The sequence below is a fragment of the Ornithodoros turicata genome, chromosome 9 (genome assembly GCF_037126465.1).
Source record: "Ornithodoros turicata isolate Travis chromosome 9, ASM3712646v1, whole genome shotgun sequence".
NCBI classification, from domain to species: domain Eukaryota; kingdom Metazoa; phylum Arthropoda; class Arachnida; order Ixodida; family Argasidae; genus Ornithodoros; species Ornithodoros turicata.
The window spans coordinates 32454549-32475538 of NC_088209.1; the positions used below are offsets into that span (position 1 = coordinate 32454549).

The 20990-nt window shown below is 48.1% G+C and overlaps 1 protein-coding gene across 13 annotated transcripts in view; it reads right to left on the reverse strand.

The window, feature by feature from the left end:
• Nucleotides 1–20990, reverse strand: part of LOC135368658 (discoidin domain-containing receptor 2-like) — a 363200-nt gene that overhangs the window by 41695 nt on the left and 300515 nt on the right. For all 13 annotated transcript variants that reach the window (XM_064602081.1, XM_064602079.1, XM_064602083.1 and 10 more), the window contains one exon: nucleotides 13575–13729. In XM_064602081.1, coding sequence (XP_064458151.1) covers nucleotides 13575–13662 — 88 coding nt within the window. In that variant the 5' untranslated portion in view covers nucleotides 13663–13729. The remainder of the gene's footprint in view (nucleotides 1–13574; nucleotides 13730–20990) is intronic.

Consider the following 20990-nt stretch of genomic DNA (forward strand, 5'->3'; position numbering starts at 1 on the left):
GTGCAGGTCGAGAGAGTCACCAAGGCTGTCATCTTCACGGACTCGCGCGTAGCGCTCTCCGGATGGTGATAAATCCCACGTGCAATGGATCTTTCTCACAACGGCATATGTGCATGCGCATAACCTTGAGACGCCAGAGAGGGTTCTCTCCGCCTTCACTAGATGGCGCAGTATGGGGACGACAGAAGTGGGGACCAGTGGGGAGGCCGCACGAACGGCGCGAGCTCGTGCAACCACGTGGAGTTGTTTTGGCTCGCGACGAGCGTAGTTCGCTGGAGAGCCGCTAAGATACGACGCGTATGTGAAAAAGGTCCATAGCATTCTAGCGCGCTGTATCAGAACATCATGTACCCAACACAAGTCATTCGGGGAAGACATCTCCCTGCAGTGGACTCCCCCCCCCCTCCCCCACGTCGGCATCAGTGGCAACGAAAAAGCGGACCAACTAGCATGATACACTAGCATGGCGCACGACAGCATAGCCTGAGTTTGTAAACCCAGGGAGACAGCGACAGAAAATTTGTTCTCAATGAGATAGTGCTTGCACAGCACACTGGGATCCCGGAAATCCTGCTATATCATTGACTAGATCTCCCGCTGATAGGACTTTCCCGTAATACACAAACTTTGCTCTACAGGTTGCGAACAGGAAGCGCTTTCTCTAAATCACAATTATGCGAGACTGGCTCTCTGGACAAAGCAAACTGCAGATTCAGCAAACCGATCGAACACATCCTGCTTCATTGCAATGCATGTGCTGTGGTACGGGAAAAATGAATGCCTTGGACACTGCAGGAATTGTACGCTGCATGATGTCTTACATCCCACAGGGCCCTTTCACGGGAGGACACTAAGAAACTCGCAGCCTGGCCTGCTTTCTTTCTGCTAGTTTCTTTGCTCGGACGTATCACCTATCCTGGCAGTGGCCGTCCTACATCTGAACTTTCGGCCGTCATCATTCCAATGTTATCATATCATATCAATCATCCTGGCTACAGTCGCGACGCTGTCCACGTCAATGAGGCCAACAGCGGCAAGCTGGTCTTGCCACCACAGCTACCACCACCCAGCACGTGAAAGTAGAGCAATCACTTTCTAGCTTCACCTGTGTAGTTCCTTCGATCAGCCCCATCTCATCATCGTATCTTTATGTGTGTGTGTGCCTTCGTTCACCCCAATTTGCTTTGCCCTCGCGAACGTTTGTAGGAGAACAGATTGAACTAGCTGGCAACGAAAGTGCGTCAATCTCTGGGGTTCTCTGCTTCAGTTTTCAGCTGTATTGACAACAATGCACTTCCAACGAAATAATGTATAGAAATGCTGAGGCGTATATTTCAACGTTCGTGCAACTTCTGGAGAAGAAAATACGAGTCTACTTCTTGTCGAGTCAACAGGGAAGTCAAGGGAATGTCCTGGTTAAACACCTTAGAATGACAGTTTCTCCAACAGGAACCGTCACATTGCCTCCCCGCGAGGGCATAGGCGATGAAACTCCAGAATGGGACCCAAGCGGACCACCGTTCTTACCGATGACAGGGAGAGGGGACATCAAGAGGGTGTCTTCATCATCACCACTCCATCCCCAACGACAACCAGGCGGTGGGCATCAACAAAAAACACAGCGATAACTATGAGACAAACGAGAGGCGAAAAGGCGGTGGAAATGAACTTCAGCAACGCCGTTCGTGTTACAGTCCAGAAGACAGACAGACAGACTGTGTTTGCAAGGCTGTCTGGCAGAGGGAGCAACCGGGGATGAGACAGGAAGTGGACAAGTGGCCCGGAAGGACCCCTCATGGCTGGATATTGAATGACAACACTTGAATGCCACAAAGCGGGGTGGAGGAAGGTGTATGTGAGCGCGCGAAGGAAAAAGGGAGAAGAGACAACAAGCCCAAATGCGCATGCACATCTTTTGTTTTTAGGAGGGGTGCCACAGTTACGCCACATTTGATCGGGCCGACAAAGCAGACGACGTGAACTTCCCCTCATAAAATACTTGGCTTCTTTCTGGTTCGCTCGCAGACACGTGGTGATGTGGGACGAACTGTCGGATCTCTTTTCGGTTTCGCGAGCAGATGGCGCTGTTGGTTTTCTCATGCGCGGCTGTGTTGTGGATGAAGAGAGAGGAAGAGTGGGAGGGCGGTAACGAAGAGGGGAGAGGGAGCCTGGCGTGATGAACTTTTTTTTTTCTCTTGTAGAACCAGAGATAGTGGCTCTAAGGTGGACAAAATTGAGTATGACGAGCGGGAGAAGTTCAGTGTCAACTTCAGACACAAGTGACGTTCCTCAGTTTCCCGGAGGCGACATTCGACACGGGTTCTTAGTGGAGAGAGTGGTCTTCTAAAGAAAAGGCTATTTATAAACGAAGAGAAAAAATGATATGAATTCGACTGGTTTAGACACCCGTATTTTGCGCACAGCGTTTGCATTTGTGCGAGGAATCAAATGCTGTGATGCACATTACCTAATTTGTACCAATAATATTGCCACGGTTTACTTTTTAGGGAACTTTTCCCGGATTTGGACATCCCACGGCCCAACATTGCATCACCTTTTACTACTTTGATGGAAAAGATCACTTTGACATTCCTGCGGCTGTGGCGAATGAAGCTGCCAAATATTTCACAACACACATTAAGCGCTTCCATTAATTAAACGGTCGCTTTCTGTGCTGAGCACTCTTAGCATGTGCTGAACAACCTCATTTTTCTCTGCGCAGATAGAGATCCCGCTCCCATGATAGCCCTGTATCGTACTTTCCCCTGAAATTGAAAACCGGAGCGAGACAAAAACGTCGGAAAGTCCATCTTCCATTTAAATTGCGTGTGCAGAGTCCTAAGCGGGTGTAGCACGCCCCCTTTCGCAAAAATGACTTCGCGAAGGCGTTTAAGGAATAGACCACATTCGGGGGCTCCCGTCGAAATGAAGCGAGAACAAGGAAAAGCAGAAACGACCGCTTCGATCCTATTTCACCGAGGCGTTTATCCCATTTTCTGCTTCGGGTTTTATTTCGACGGATACCGCGCGTTTAAGATCGGCGCCTGTGTTTCTGTTGGCTGGGAAAAGTGCGGATTGAACCGCTGTCTGGATTGCCCCTTTTACGCCCGGATTTCCTTTCTTCGTCTCAGCCAGTGCGTAATGTCTCCGGCACAGAGGCTGGGCTCCACGTCGCTAGACAGCTGTGACCATGAACTACGCCGCAGTGGTTATCGGTCCGCGAGTTAATTGAGCCGAGGCAGAGGCGGACGTTAGCAATAATAGACCTCTCCCTGTTTGTAAACAAATGACGTCACAGTGTTCGACAGCGCCACCAATTTGGTAGAGTTGAACTACGCTCGAAGCTAGAGGCGAACAAGGTTGCGCACCAAAGCCACGGTTATGAGGGGATTACGGTGGTCCCTTTTTTTTTTTTGTTTTTTTTTGTTTGTTTTTGGTTGTTTGTTGTTTTGTTTTGGGAGTAGCAGAACTAGTCAGGAGACAAGTTCAATTTCTCCCTGGTTTTCTTTTAAATAATCAATCAATCAATCAATCAATCAATCAATCAATCAAACGGTGGTCACTGAAAGGGACGCGACCTTCGGTCCTACTTTTCTTTCAATAGGAGGCAGCGAACAAGTGCCCATTCGTGAAATCCAGCCCTGCCCTTGGTTTCGGTTTTAGTATGTCTACTAACGTCATGATGACGTTTCTCGGGTAGCGGTTTATTGACAAGAAATCGGAATGGAACTTCTGGTGGTGGCAAGTGACATGAATCACCATGGTAATGTCGTTGCAACGAGACAGATGCGCTATGCGTGGAAAACGCGATCTACGAGCGGTGTTTCGTTAGGGAGAGGATGCTACCATCAAAACAGCAACATTAATCTTGAGGAATCTCAATCTGGGAGGGCAAAGTGCGGAAACTGTTTTGATATCAATGATTCTTCGTCACAATGACCCATAAAACGTGAGAAGCCCCGACGCTCGATCCACTCCTGGACCAGTGTTATTGGAAATGACGTAAGCATCTTTTTACGCATCACCCAAATGATGCGTCTATTGATGAGGCAGCCACTCATAGCTTGTTGTGCAAGTTGCAATCCTGGCTCAGCAGAAACCAGAACGTTTCCTGCTTACACAGTTGCAGGAACCATAAACAACGATCCCTCCCGACGAACGGAACGGAAGTGGAATGCTCTTCTTTGCCTGCGATCATCACAGTTGCTCGCGTTACGTTTTTTTTTTTTTTTTGTCCTTCTTTCTTGGGGGGATGAGGCAGCGCGTCCTGAGGCAAGTTAGGGGGAATTCCCATTTGAAAGGAAACGGTGTCTGTTTACGATCCACAAGGAATCAGAGAAGCTATGCCCTGTGATCATTGGTTCCGCACACCTTCCCCGGTTTCCTCATCAGTTCGGCGTAAAACAATCCCACCCGCACAAGCGTTCCTTTCGGCTATCTCCAGCAAGGGCCCTCGTTAGCTTCCTCATTAACTTCAGAGAGACTGCGTCGTAAAGGCGCCGTCTCCATTGGCTGCATCACGTGTGTCTGCCAGTGGTACAGATAGCGTGGACAATCAGATATCAGTTCGAGAGGACAGCCTGTGTGTCGACCGCCGCTACGTTAAGTTGTAGGGATGAATTTCGGGCGGGAGCCAAAATTTAAGGATTGGTTTACAGGTTCGCATTCCAAAAGCCTGGAAGTTAAAGGGGTTCATAGATGTGGTTCGTTGCCTCATGGACTCATTGTATACTGCCACGCCAGAATACGGAGGAAAAAAGAATTATTCTTCAACGTGTCGTACTTAGCGAGATACAAGCCCTCGAGCACACTCCCGAGCAAAGCACAGACGTCACAGAGCTCAGGGTTGCGTCCATTCCCACTGGCAGCCGTAAGCACGTGACTTTTCGTGCGCAGTCTCACTGGAGGCGGTGAGTTCTGTGACGTCAGAGACGCATGAGCTTCGGGATCCGTGATGCCCATTGTCTCCTCTTCTATTACCCTCCTCGTTGTGAAACTTTCAATGCAGTTTCACATCGACGCATAGAACAGTTTTTTTTAATGCTTATCTGGGATAACCTGTCGCAACCCCTTTAATGGTAAATATGTAATGCAGACGAGATAACGCATATGTTACCGGCTAACACGATTGACCGACGGGTTTGATTCGCGGCGTTACTTCATCATAGGTGTGGTCGGAAAGAGTTCTTCACGCTTTGCGGAAAACTAAATGCCGCTAAAAACACGGAACCCATGAATAACGCAACCGTCACAAGTAATAAAGGTAGTTTACTCGTACTATGATACAAGGATGACCACCACAAGGCTCAGCAGTATTCTTTTTACGCTTCGGTAAGATCAGAACAGGAGGCTGACCCCTGACACGATTAAGCGTGTACGCTAGCGATGCTACCGAGACCTATATATACGCGTACATAAGGAAGTGCCCGAAAACGGGACTAATACAATGTAACATATATAAGTCAGCGCGAAAGACCTCGTCCAAGGGAAGGCATGCCCACCGTCGCAAGCCTTATCCAACATTTGCTCCCAACTTCCTGTCGGACAAAACCTCCAACCAACACGCACCCCACGCGAGCCTTCGACAAACCTTCTTCCAAGGGGGACATTACTGTATTTCAGAGCAGCTTTATGGTGAAGGCGCTCATAACATCGTCCGCCAGGCAAAACTCGGCCGCTATCTCCAGGCTTTATGGCCAAGGGAAGAAGAGCGTAAGATAAAAAGGAACCAAGGAACCACGGCCATAACGGGCAGCAGCAACCCAGGGGAACTCGTGACAGAGGAAGTGCACGTCTCCTCCTCTCCTGGCGCCTTTTTAATGTCCCACTTCGGGGGAGGGAAGCGCGATTTAAAGGGTAGTGTAAGATCCTTCTGTGTCCCGTCCCTCCTTATCAACTTGGGCCTCATACTAGGCGCTAAATTTGCACTCTTCCGCTCAGGCACGCGAGCATATACACCGTACCCTACTATCTGGACTGATGGAACAGCTCCGCGTACCGCATAGGCTTTGAGAGTTTTGAAGCGGTCCGTGGTGTCTTTAGGAGAAGGCTTCTGGCCTTTGGCGGTGTTCATTCAGTGATAAGAAGTTATTCGCGTGATCCAGATGATGCGGCGGGAGAAAGTGGGGTGAGATGTTTGGCAGCTGTCAAGTATGGCGGGTGGCTTTAGAGCGGGACGGTTTGTTGGGTGAAGTGTGGTCCCGTGGTGGTGTATAGTGAAGGGTTTGGAGGATCAGAGTGCGGTATAGTGTGTGCTGTGGGCTCTATAGCGCGGTTATTCATACATTTTGTTTTCTTTCTTCCTTCTTCTTTATCGTTTACGTTTTGGGGGAACGGGGATGAGGCACTCTTGAAAGCTTATCGTCCACGGTGGTCCGTTTTTACTAGAAATAGGAGAAGGGGGTTCTGTACTGTATGTTTTGAAACTCAAGAGCATGAAGCATCAAGAGATTGAGGAAACTTGTTTGTTTATGAGGAAGAAGATTTTGCTGAGTACGTCGTGGGAGTTCCACACGGGACGGAGCGCGGAACGGTTCTTAGGAGAAAGAAAGAAAAAAAAGAAAAAAAAGAGAAAAGGCAATATAAGAGACTTGTAGTGTGTCCAGTAAGGGAAGTCCGCAGGTCTTTTACTGTACTTTAATTGTACCTTGGGTGTTATTCCCGCATCTGCCGTTTACCGCAATCCGTTTTTTCTTCATTTGCGGTCAGCAGAACGTGGAATAGACTTTGACCCATATACTGACATAACCCTAAGAGGAGCATATTATGCGCGCAAATACAATAAACCGGAATGATGACAGCTACCCCTTGTGTCTGTCACGTATAGAATATTGCACGATGTGTTAAGAAGGAACGAAATACTGCCACCCACAACCGACCCCATTTGTGGCGCGAGTCGTTGTAGACGAGCGCTTTTTGTTGAATACCAGTAAGAGCGACATGAATTACGAGCGACATAACGTAGAGAAGAAGACAGTCGTCGTTCAAGACCCGAGAACATATACCGCTTGCCGGTATGGAACGAGCGTTTGCGAAAATTCCTCATCAGGAGGGTGCGAGCAAGAATGCATGGAGATCCCGCTGAGACGTATTAGGCACAGCGTGAGACGTGTTTTCGGCACAGGTCGAAAGAAAAAGGTCGGCGAAACGCACGCGCGCTGACCCCAAGCGTCCCCCCGTCGAGAACCATTTTACTGGGCTGAAGTGCTGGCGGCAGAGCACTCGGCGAAAGAAAAGAAAATAGCCTTCTCGGATCCTAAGTGGAGATTCTGGTGCTCAGGAAGTGTTTACGCTTTTTTTTTTTTTTTTTCTATAGGTCCTAATTGAAATAGGCGGGTCGCGCCAACGCGTGACGAGTTGACAGTTGAGGAGCGGAGGGAGAATTGAAGTCACGTATATATACTGTGAAACCGAGAAGATAAGAGGAAATTAAACGGACCTCCCTGGCGCTTTGTCTTGATTGACAGTTTGAAACAAACTCTGGGTTAACAGAAAAGAAAGCCGTGTAAAGGGGAACACGGGGAAGAACCCAATAGGACAGCGCCGGACTCCGTCCACGTGAACGTTGCGTTAATTTGACGAGGGGCTTAATAACATAGCGGTGTCCGGTCAGTTCAACCACACTACGGTCCCCCCCCCCCTTTTTTAGGAAGGGGGGTTCAATTCCCAACAGCTTCGGAGGTCCGGTTAGGTCAAGGTTTGGGACGCACAAAGTTTTTCTTTTCTTCTCATTGTTTTTCTTCGCAATTGAAAAATGTTTGCACCGAAGAAAGACCGATCACAAAGCTGGCGGAAGATGCATGCGATGAAGCAATAATGGAAACGCGATTGGTTAGATTTTTTTTTTCTTTTGCAGTTGCGATATTTCTCCGTGAATTAATTTGAATGTGTTTCTTTGAAATCGCCCTTTCAATTACAAATTTAATTGAATTTCGAGTTCCACATATCACGAAACCCTCCCCTCAGAGTCACTAGACAGACGCAGCCTCGCATTTCTTAAAACGAGCGCCACCTAAAACTCTCTCCTCCGCCATATATGCTGCTCATCTGAACTTTTATACTCTGCTCCCTCGTACGAAGCCCCCCTACCCCCCCCCCCCCCTCCATAAAATAACGTCAAGTACGCAGCATCAATATCCAGACGCCACAGTAAATAATCCCACCGCACCGCAAGCTGCCACGCGAGATGTCTCTCTTCGCGTTATCGAGGCAGCGTCATATACCATATACAGCCACACACATATATAAAACTAAAACTTTTCATCTACCGAAGCGAAAGGAACAACACACGGGGAAGATGTTCACGACGCCTCGATATCCCACTTTCAATCTCAAGAAGCGACGTGCGAGCATTCTTCTTCGAGGCGACAACCATTCATTCCTTCCCGTGGCCCTGTGTTTCAGCGATGCATCTCACCAATAAATATATCACTCTCTCCTGGTCATTTACGTTGCGGTTTCTGTTTCGACTTTGTTGCAGTTCGATGTTTCCTCGAGATGAGTAGGTGGCCGCAGCAAGTGAAGCGAGGACTCCTTCCCGGTCAATTCGGGCCTGCGCGCCGCCCGACAAACCGGGGGTGTGTGGGGAGCTAGCCAGACAATGGTTACCGAGAGCATCGCCAGAGATATTACCGACGAGATGCTCCGAGACAGAAAAGATCGGGGATCCTCGAATAGAGTGCGTACCATTTCTTTTCGCATTTTTTTATATTTATTTATTAATATCTCTTTTTCGTCTCCTTGCGGTGGAGCCTTTTGTGTATGACGGGAAGTCTTAGTTTTGTATGTGTATGTGCGTGCGTTTTGGCTCCGACTGTCAACGACCTATAAAGATGACGAAGGGAAGAATAGAAATCAAACGATGAATAGAGTCGGAAGAGAGGGGGGGGGGGGGGACGAAGAAAGCTATAGGACGGATGGTGAGCGCGGAATTGCTCGGGCTTCCACAAATTGTACTTTGCATCATACTTGTAGAGAAATATGGGACCGCGTGCGTGTAGGACGCGGTACGGCTCATTCCAGTCTGCGTGAAAAGGACGCGGGCTTAGTTTCTCGGGCGAAGAAAGCCTCGAAATGTTCGGTTTCCAACAGGATGAATATCTCTGTTGAGTGTCTGGCAGAACTGTGCGCTGCTGTGCGGATGCTTCGGTCAAAATTAATTGGATGCTTGAACGTAGCTAGTTAGTTAGTAAATTAGTAAAATGAAGCTCGAACATAATTCGATACGGTTCAGCCCATCTTCAGTTCGGACTCCGCTTGTGCCGAAAAAATGGATTACGCGTAAGAACCAGATGACACGTATTATGTCATCCTTCCCGTTTCCCATACATTACAGAAAGCATGCCGAGTTTTGGCGCAACAGCTGCGACAAATTTGAGGCGCCTCGAACACAAATTCAATTCCATTAGACGGCGGATTGCCGCGCTCTTCAGCACGGATGAGTTGTCCGACGGAACGCGCGGGCGTCTTCCTTTCTAACGCGAGATATGACACTGGTCGTTCTGCCATCCATTAGGCACAGGAACTGGTCCGATCAATATTCCAAATCGCTCAGAGGACCGTTTCCAGAAATCGGCCTGTGCTAATGGCAACCTGCGGTGGCAGCATGCAGCGTGGCCAGATACACGCGCAGGCCCAAAAAGGCGCTCTGCCGTCTATACTGGCGAATTAATGGTTTGGCCCGCTTAACGCCAAGCCGCTTAATTATTGAAGTCCCCCCCTTGCTTTCCCCTGCAGCATCGGCATACGGAGAAAATGCATTATATCGCAGCTTGAAACCAACCGATAGCCGCCGGAGCCTGCTGCGTTTGCGCCGCGGCGCGCCGCGTGTAGCGTGTGTGAACGCTGCGTTTAAATAGGGATAAGCTGACCCTGCTATCTCTCTCGCTCTCTGACCTTCATGTAGTGCACGTTGTAAGATTAATTCCGGGAACGGGGAATCGCAGGTGCTGGGTATAATTAACATCTTTGTATAAGTGGAGTACACGCCAAGGTCAGAGGATAACGTTATTAGGTGGGCGCAGACTGACAGTGGGATGTGGGCCAGTTCGACTTCGTAGTGACTCACATCTCCATTTTTTTTTTCTTTATCGCATCACCATCACCGATAAAGTGGTAAAGATTAAAGAAAAAAACATGTTTTAGCGTTTCTGTATAAATAGTGACTGGAGAGTGGGATTTACTTTACAGTGTAGCTATCCATTTACTTGGACATTCTAATAGGGTTGGAAACGTAATAAACCGCATAGAACTACTCGATGCATCAACCCCAGACATTCCTTAAATCACCCAGGATAAGATAACTTAGATAACCCGGTCGTGGACGGTAGCAATGTGGGGGGAGGTACACATTGCGTCCAGCACCGTGTGTCGGAGATTTCTTGCGCACGTCCAGTATTTGGCCAAATCTTACTTGTTGTTATTATTCTCCCTAGATAAATGCGAAATAGTTGGTTGCGCAAATTACTATACGCCCCTAATAATTCTCAAGACGCTTTCAAGAATGTGTGCTATATGGACCAGAACTGCAAACCGGCGTACTACGACGTCTATCGCCGTAATTGCTTACGTCCGTCATCGAAAACGAGCCACGCAAACAAGCTGGGACCAGTATTAACGACCGCTATTTAGTAGAGCTACTTTTTTATCGGCTAGTCCCGTCTGGTGCTCTTGCGCATGTGGATAATATTGTTAGGCATCGTACGCCACTCGACGTGACCTGTGCTCTCAACGGACCGCTATCCTTTCACGCTGTCCCTCGGGAGCCACCAAAGTGTTATTTTGCTTTCAGCATCCTTTTATGATGGCCGAACACACAGAAACCAGCGGCTCTTAACGACCTTCGGCTGTGTATACATATAAATGGATACGCATTAACGTCGTTGGAACCCGTTACCCATTTTAAATCGAGGCACGCTCCTGCACACTTCATAACGCGAAGAAGCACCTGGAATACCTGTATACCGTCAGAAAAGGGTAAATGCTGCAAAATTCCCAATAGGGATTCCGCTCCGGCGTGTTTGTAACGTACTCCCTCGTTAGGACATTTTTTTAAGGCCCGTATACGCCGATTTGACTCTACGCTCTCAAAACGCGTTGTCCCGAAGGTCTTGTAACTTCAAATGAACATATAGTGTTGTTTTTAACTGATTTCCGACGTTTTACTTTACAGCGATGTGTTTCGGTCAGCTTGACGTCCTTCGGAAACACTTGCCAAATACGTGCGTAACAAGTCAAGAGTAACAAGTTCTTTTTTTTTTAATTCCGTGTTACCGCCGCGAAGCAACTATGGCTATGAGCGGCGTACAGATGTGGACAGGTGGAGAGAGGACAGCAGGAAGGGGCGGGGGACAGGAGGGTTTGTATGCGTCCTGGGCCGACTTTAGGGGAAACCGTCCCGACATTCGTCTGGAAAGTCTGCGGAAAACCCAGGGAAAACCTTATACAGCACAGCCGTCTGTGCGCCGCTCATATAGCCACAGTTGCTTCGCGGCCCTAACACGGAATTTAAAAAGGATACCTGCTCTTTATTTAGTTTTGGCACAGGTGCAGGAGTACGTAAAGTTAAAATACGCTGAGAGGTTGGTAACACTTGTTCACACAAGTGAGAGGGTTCCTGCTTTCGTTTTAAGTTGTTTTTTTAAAGACATTTACAACAACATGACGTACCTCCCTCACAATACCCTCGTGAGTATAAAAGAACGAGGTGAAATCATCTATCCTTCAAGGACGAGGACACAATTCTTCTGCCGCGAAGTATTTAAAACCGTCTCCCTCCGTTCGCAAAGTTATCTGCCTGCGCGTCATACGATTGTATTCTGGGAACCCATAAGAGCGGTGCCCATTTTCATCTCTCGGGCCTATATGGTTGACTTTGAAGTCAGCGGCAACGCCACAGTCGGCGCCAACGATAACGATCTGTTTGCCGACACAAATGTCGCGCACAACTCAGTCACACTCAGACGAGCAAAATCGGCGCCGCCATCGGGTGGAGCGCCGTCACAACCTGAGCCAACCCCGTATTTATAGTCCTATTACGTACATCCGCTGTCCCGCCGAAAGCCACTGTGAAATCCAGAGCGGGTAATTAAAACCATATGGCCGCGGCGATTTCATACTCGGATTTATCTGCTCGGCTCATCTCGTGGTTTATGCGCCGAGGCTTTCGCGGAAGGGATGAGTTGAGCGTGAGATTACGCGGGAACCGGCAGCTGCGAATGGGACAGTTCATCAGCGGGTGACAGGGCGGAAGCAACAATTTTCCACGCAACGGGTTCTAACGTTACAGCTCAAACCGACACGTATTTCGTCCGTGGGGTGTAACCAGCGTTCTTCGTCTATTGTTTCACCGTGGATGAAAAAAAAAAAATGCTTTTATTTCTTCGTGAATTAATGTCGGCTACTTGATATTTAGTTCTCATTTATCCCCCCCCCCCCAAATCGTAGCGTTGGTTGTGCATTTGGGGAAGGGAAAACGGAAGTTATATCATCCTCTTCACGTAAAGTTCCCATAGAACCCCTCCCAAAATATTATTTGGTTACGCAACTGAACGTATAGCTATCAACTTGATACGTGTGGGAGTTACTGCATCGCATCATATACTAGGAAGGCAGGTAACGTAAGTTTTGTTCGCCTCCAAAAACAGTATCAACAGCAAAGTACGTCCGAACAACGTTCTCACATTTCTTGGAGATACCGGGCCCATCGGCCACTTCGCAAGTGCTGCTCCACTCGATCAAACGCTGGCAACTTTTTGGCGTGTTCGTCTTCTCACTCTACAAAACGGCAGATAAGATAAAGAGTGTAGGCTTTCGTGGCTGCGGTGTTAGCCAGTTGGTCGGCGGCTCACTCTTCCGTTTGTCACACGAGACCTCGGGACGTTTGACATCCCGAGGCAAAAATCTCCAAATTCGCGGTCGCTTCCCTTCTTTTCTTTTTTAACCGTATGTAGATATTTAATCCATCTTCTCTTTTTCTGTTGATATATTCTTCTTTTCTGTCGTTTGTGTTCCTTCGTTCCGTTATCTCTGTCTGTGGAATGGTGGCATGTGGTGCGGTCTTCTTCAAAATGCTGAACCACACCGCTGTCCTTCTGATGCACCGTGTCCTCTGCGTCTGGACAGCGAAATTTTTCCATGGGCCAGCTGTATCACGTGACGATATGTAGGATATAAATGTCCTTTGATCTTTACGTTTCCCGGTGGACGCTACGAAGCAGAAACGCTGGGAAACCTACCTTGTTGTGACTGTGGTCATGCCACGTACAGCGAAAGGTGCCTGACAGGTTAGTAAGCTACTTCTTGCTAAATTCCCCCTAAATTGCAGGCAGACTCTTTCTGAAGAGCCCTGTATCGATGCGCAATCAAATGGGACAAACCTAAGTGAAAAGTTGTCTTCAACAAATATCGTTTTATGAGCCGTGGTAGCGAGACCTCGTCGCCCTAAGCGTGCAGGAGCAGCCGGCCCAATGTAGAGTTGGGCACGTTTCTTTTTTAAACCAACAAACCAACTGTGAGGAATGTACGAAATTGTTTCCCCGAAGCGACCAAGTGGGGATCCTGAAAGTTTAACTCACCCCAGTCGAAGGCCGATGCTTGTGGCACACACCATAGTGCTGACCATGCAGCTGACAGAACCACGAAAGCCCTCTGGAAAGACCCCATGGCTCTGGCTCCTCAAAGCCTCACGTCATCACGCCTTCCAGCAGAGTACGTCTTCCATTAGCGCCACCTAGAAAACAGCCAACGAGACAAACTCGGTCAAGCACAACATAACATAGTACAGAAAGCATGAGCTCTATAGCCAGCATTCAGTTTACGTGTGGACAAAGAATCGCTGCGCAGAAACTATGCACAGAAATAAGGACCGGAGAGAATTTCTGCCGGCATAGTACGCTTGTAATTATGCCGGATTCGCCGACGTGACTCAAACCATATACAATGCAAATTGCAATGCAGAGTGACCTCCTTGCCCCTTTCGAATGCCTATGGCAACGTCCAACCTCCCGACGCCTTCAGGAGCTTCGCAGTTACGAGTCGTTGTACGATGGCTCAAGCGCATGTAATTATCTTATTTTATAGTGCCGGTCCGCCGGTGGTAAGGAACGGGTGCGTTCGCTGGCGCTTCAGCATCAGAAACACCACATCCATCACGCTAGGGCTTTCCCGATAAACTTTCGGAAAAAAAAGAAAAGAGGAGTTACAATAGTGAGTTTTACTGAATAGATTTCACTCGAACGGTTTTGTCGCTGCCCAACCAGAGCATTCCATACTGAGTCACTCCATCTTATCAATAGGTCCCCACCCCGCGATACCGTTCGCGAACGGTTTGAGCAGAAACGATTAACTAAAATTCGCTAATAGGGACTTTTAGGGAATCGTTCTTCCCCAAACGGTTTGCGAATGGTTTCGCGGATGACCAATGATAAGGGGAAGTGACTCGGAACGTAATCACGTGATTGGGCGGTGGCAAAACCGTTCGCGAACCGTTTCAGCGCAAACCATTCAGTAAAACTAGCTAATACCCCAGCTGTAACGGTTTTGCATTCGACGGAAAGAGGGAAAGCAAGCCATTCTGCACCTTTACGTTTCTTGCTCTTATATGAGTCACTATCATTTCGCGGTAATGCTTGTCCCCCTCCTTGTAAGCTCTCTGGTCGGTGCACACACTTTCGGCCAACTGTATCGTGTAAGGGGTCAGAGCGCCGAATACTTGGGGGTCGTCCAACCTATATTTAGCCCTCGCAAAAGTGAACGGCTTGTCACTGCAGAAACAGCTCTCGCGCCTCAGTATAAACATTCCAAGGGAATATATCCCGGAGAGTGTCGATACGGTAGAAGCGTCGTTTCGAAAAAAAAAAAAAAAAAAGAAAAAGGGCGTCCTATTGGGTCCCCCTTGACCTTAGATGACTTGGCAGAAAATATATAGTGCGCCCATATATCATGCACGTCCAAGAATAAAGAAACGCAGAGGGATCTTGATTAATATGGCTTCTGTCTTTTACGAGCGAGGTGACGGTCGTTGGTGTCGACTCGAGCTGTACAGCGCCCGCATGACGATGATGAAAGAGATGCCTTAAAAAGGCGTTCAAATGAGAACATATTTTGTCTTCCAGCGAAGATGAGAAGTGTTCTAATCATGCGTACCAACGGAGGAGGTGAGGGAGTCTGACCGTATAAGAGGCTTACCAAGGTGTCGGAATTGCGTTTACAGCTGCGTGTGTGTGTGTGGGGGGGGGGGGGGCACGACCGGAAGAAAACAGTGATTCGGACTTCCGTTTGAGCTTCACTGTCAGCGGTTTGTCGCACAAGTGGCTGCATGTTGAGTAGTAAGGTTGTGACGGTTAGACGAGGCGATCCTAAGACAATCGGCCACACAGAAGGATGGCGAGATAATGGTTTATTCTGAAGTTAGTCGATGATGATGATGATGATGGCTGTTGTGGAACGCTACATACATTGGCACGGCAGCACAATTAACAGTGATAGCTTGGATGTTTGAATGGACGATAGGGGCCAGAACTGTAGCCCCGTTGAAGTATATGTAACACATACACACACAAATCAGTTCTCTGTAGCTGTAGCAGATATTTCAGTACAGTAAAACCTCTCAAGTCAGACATCAAGGAACGGCCTAACTTGGGTAATATTCAAAGAAGGCGGAGTCTTTCCTATCTTTGTCGTTTGGTGCTTCTGTGCCTAGCATATTCATAAGGCTTATCCAAACTAAATAGTTACTAACGTACGGCAGAAAAATGTGTTAGTGTAGTGAACCGACTTTAGAGTAAACGAGTTTCCAATGGTCGCTACGCCTTCCAGCGTGAATTTTCATGTTCACTATGTCAATCTGTGCGGGTGGAAGAAAACTCGAAGAAAACTAAAAGCTTCGGAAACCCAGCCCACAGCGATAGGGGGGAAGTCGTAAATTACTTCCACCTTCACTTCCATCCATGTCACGGCTACACGAAGGAAAAATCTAAAAGGCCCGTCAACGGGATGACAGAGGGTTGAGTAAGCTGCGGTCGACCCGTCTCGGCGCGCGAACGAAAAGTTGGCGATGCTCGACTGGTGGGAAACGGAACTCTCAAAATGAAACCCAATCAAAACGTGCCTTCGCCTTCATCTCTAAAAATACACACGGGGACTCGGCCATTCATCAGGAACCACAGAGACGAGCTTCAACCGAATTGGACGTGACACCCTTGTCAATTACTGTTGCGCGGCCTCCGATCTCGTTGCCCCGGGACACTAACCCCGTACTGCTCGCTTTTGCGAACCAAACTTCAACTGGACCCAGAGACCCATGGAATGTGGACTTTATATGGGTAGGTAGTTCTTCGGCGTGGAATGGCATGTGTTCTAAATCGGCTTTCCGGAATGTGTTGTCGCGGGTGAAGCCGAAATTTCGAAAGAGTGTGGATAATCTGAGAATGTTTGTTCGTATATTCCCTATTCTCTCCAAAAGTAATGAGGTCTGGGGTCGCTACGTCCAACGAGGCGTTACATCCATATCGGTGGACGTAACGGCGCATTGGATGCAACGGCTCGTTGGCTATAACGGCACTGTATGGATGTACCGACACTTCGGATGTAACCGCACGGTGGAGTTGGTGACCTTTTGGATGTAACAGCTCGCTGGACAAGCGGCTCTAATAAGTGGATGTAATGGCGCAAAGGACGTAACAGCTTGTTGTGTATGGTTTTCGGTTGGATATAACGGCTCGCTGTATGTACTGACTTATGGATATATCGGCAGGAAATGGACATAACGTCTCGTTGGATGTAACGGTCGTTTCTATGTAACAGCAGGGTGGATGTAACGACTCGTTTTTGGATGTAAGAGCACGATGGACGTAACGGCGCGTTGGATGTAGTGGCACGGAATCTAGTAACGACAGGAAACATTAGCGAAATTTATCTTCGGTGTACCATGTAGCGAACTCTAAAAGCTCTCTCTACAGTTTGAGTCATTATACAGACGACAAAGAGCCGCAAGCACAAGAATCGTTCTCGTCGTATACAGCAACGTCTGATTCAACTGGTATATATAAATATTTTATTCAGCTCCTAAATCATACTAACTAATGCGTAGTAAGTCTCCGTATAAGCGTCTTAATGGCAAAAAGTGAAAAGTCTCTCGATGACCGTGGCAGGCCTACGGATCAGCACCGTCATCGAAACGAGCTGCACCCTACGTACTCAAGATTCCCATCACTGTCTTCCTTCGTCACCGACGCGGCTAACCCTATAAAGCGGGAACATTTTCAAGATGTACGATGGCGCAGGTGGAGGCAGACGTCGCCATCGCTTCCGATGAGAGGGATTTTGGGTGTCAACAGTTGCTCGGCTGTTGCTTCTCTCAATGCATTTCCCACCCGGTTTCGTCTCTACATGGGTAGCTGCGGGAAGAGGCGAGATGTAAAGGGGCGAAGGTGATGGGATAGCGTGAGTGGTCTTCATTGCTATGCGCTGTTTATGCGTGCGTGACTCACACAGGCCTCCCTGTCTGGCAGACGGTCAGTGAGGTATGAGTCACACGTGCGAGTTACACTTGCAAGAAGGGTTGACCATGGAAATGTGTTACAGGACGCTTGGTGTAACGCATTTTCGTCATTAAAAGAAGCGCTTGGGTCATGCTTTGCAGTGTGTATGCAATTTCTAAAAATATTTTCTTTTTTTCGTTCACCAGAAGGGCTCCCCTGCACACTCCGCTCTGACCTTATGAACTGGTTAGTGTGCAATCGGCCAGCGCACCTTTACCCTAGGCAAGGTGCTGGGCCCCTGGTCCAGTAGCGCGCATATGCACCAAGGTTACCGTCACCTTTGGGATTTCCTGTCATCAACAGGCCTCTCTACCCTGCTTCGATCACCCGAACGCTCATCTCCATCATCATCTTTCACTATCTACCAATGGCACTGGGGCAGCGCCCAGCCTGCTTTCAGTTCCTGTATTTCCTTCTGTTCCCCGAGGACGAGAAGTATACCACCCCCTTTTTTTCCCTTGCTTTTGAGCCCTGGACTTCTACCGCTTGCAAAATGAAAGGTGTGTCCAGCTTCTGAGTGCGGATCACAAGGTCGAATATCTCCTGTAATGATCAATTGAACAGCAAGAATTTCGAAGGGCCTCCGCAAAAGATGACCATGCACTTGAATGTATCATGCGCGCATTCTGAAAACATGAATAGAGTTCCCTTCACTGAATATGCAAAGGCGCTGAGCAGAAAACAAGCTTCCTGAGTCACAGTTTCAGTGTTAATATTATTATTGTCACTACTTCAACCGCTGCCGATGTTATTTCAATACGGATTTTTGTCCTGAGGGTGGAAGAACAGAGGGTGTAGCACCACCATCCTTCCATCTGTCGCACGTCCCCAAGGCCACTCCAGATGAGACCCGTTCCGCGAGCTCGAATTTCCCCCCGAGCCGCACGGCATTATGGAAATGGGACTTAAGAGGTGACGGATATCCATCCTCCTGCCATCCACGTGGCCATTGGAAACAGACCACCCTGTCTGCCTCTGCGAGTAACGGGTTCGGCACCGCTTCGGAGTTCACCCGGAACGGGACGTCTTGGAACATATGGGTCTGGGGTGGGGGAGGCCGTTTGTAATCTTCGCCTGATGGCGCACTCTAGTTTAAGGGAACGTGCAGATTGGACGTGTACATATGCGTGCAGAGCCCAACGACCGATAGCCATATGGACCAACCTCCATATTTTTTTTTCATATCCAATCCAATCCAATCCAATCCAAAAGGGGCATTTCAAGGTTGTTATGGGACACCCAGACATGACGCCGTGATGCTTTTCGGACTGCCTGGTACGCCATCGCAGTATCTGCGATTTTTCATCCTTGATACGGTCACTTATGAAAGTGATACAGGGCCGCATTGAACAGTTCTGCAGAGAAATTAACGCTTGACATTCAACTCAGTGTGTCTCACGTTCATGTGAGCGGAAGTTTTGCGTCATCTGTTTCCTGTCTTAAGTTCCAACTCTGTCAGGGTACGTCTCTCTTACTCCGGGACAGAAAGTTTCATTCATATTCGTTCGCTAATCATCGTGGACAATGAATGGTGCATATTGGTGTTTACGTTTTCATCATGTTCTCGTTTGACTCCCATTTTGCGTTTTTACGCTCCTCTTTCCACTAGCATACGATATTGTGGAGTGTTTAGACCGGAGTTTCGTATTTCACAAGTTACATAAAAGGCAGATTCAATAATTAACAAACGACACGAACAAATCAATGTCAATGGAACGTAATAGCTACAAAATATAACCACACGGGCGCTCTTCCGCGGACTTATGGTTATGGATAGGGTTCCGTCCTTTCGGTTTTTACTTTAGGGTGGATTCGGCTCGTATATAGTATACGTTTTTCGGTGTTTATTTATTTGCGTGAGATCGGTGTTTTCCCGTGATTTTTCTTGCGTGTACATGGTTTACCGTGCGGTTATCCGCGAATATAAATCGCAAATCCCCTGTGAGACTTCACAAACGAAACACTTTATTATTACCCCACAGCGAAGTGGTGATAATCGTGAAAGCAGAGTTCTCTCTCTCTTTTAACATTTAACGTGTGCAGCGATTACTCCCCCTAATCTTTCCTCGGATATTATTTAAATTGGGTGTTTTTCAATTGAAACCGAATGAGGAAAAAAATTACCGTCCTACCTCTTTCGGTGTTTTTCTGTTAAAGCCGAAAACGCGGTACCCTACTTATGGAACATGGGTGACACATGACTTGTGACGTCGTACGGGAAGCTTATGTTGAGCGCGTTGTTTCTCACACGAAAACGAGTGACACACACACACACACACAAAAAAAAAGAACAATACAACCGTGCCAACGAACACGAAGCACGATATATGTAAACAGATTACGTGTGTCTCACTCTCCTTTTTGGGCATACGACTTTCGCATGATCGCGTTAATTCGCGAAATGCGAAGGGGACGCCGGAGCGGAAAATCGCTGGCTTCTCCTTGAAGTTCGTGCGCAAGAGAAAAAATGAAAGTGAAGGCACCATAGACGGCAGCCGTAATTAATCATCCGTCTGTTTGCCTTTTTGTGTCTCACGGCGGCGTTACTGTACCACGTCGTATCTATGCGATGCACCTGCGTTCGAAGTGCCCCTCATTTAATGAGCGGGAGTAAAAAAGGATTATCTGAAACTCGCTGGAACTCGCGAAATACGACGACTCTAGAGTGTAAGAATGATAAACTTGGTAAGAGAGGATATAAAATAGCATATACGCTGGCAGGCTGGTGGACAAGATCCACGGCGATCCTAACGACGCGATGCTGAGCTCAGGCTTGGTCGTCATGGATATGAGTGAAGCCTTTGTTCAGTAGGAAATGGACGTTCTCCCAGCTGATTTTGAACAGAAAACAGTGAGGCAGCCGTGCGTCACTCATCTCAGTTTCTCTGCTCTGTGACTAAATAGTTTCGAAGTTGAGAGATGGCACAGTGCTCACGAGGAAAATTGTATCATGTAACAGGAAAGGCTACGGACAGAAACGACACACGTAAGAGTACGAAGAACTACTCATTTGAGAAGACACGCATTTTTTCACATCGGTATCGACAACGTGCCGACCCTAAAAAGCCGTCTACACCACCCGGCGAAAGGCGGCATATGTCTTCATAGAAACTGAAAGTCCCCCAGTCCTGTCCATTGTGTTTGTTCGTCTCACTTTCCCGTTGCAATCTGTTCACCTTTTCACACGCTACCCGCAGCGACACACAACACACGGTGCTAAAGACCGACGAGCCCGAAGCCAGCTAGCCTGTACACAATACCTTAACTGAGGATTGAAACGGGCAGCAGTTAAGGATCTTTCATCGTTCCCTTTGTGCGTCCTACAGGCCATCTCTGTGTGAGGTCTAGTGCTTCGCAATTGGAATCCCATTGATGGGGCAAGACATGTATGGTAGTGAACAACGTGAAGGCCTTAAAGCCATACAGCCCTGGTGAGTAAATACCCCAATT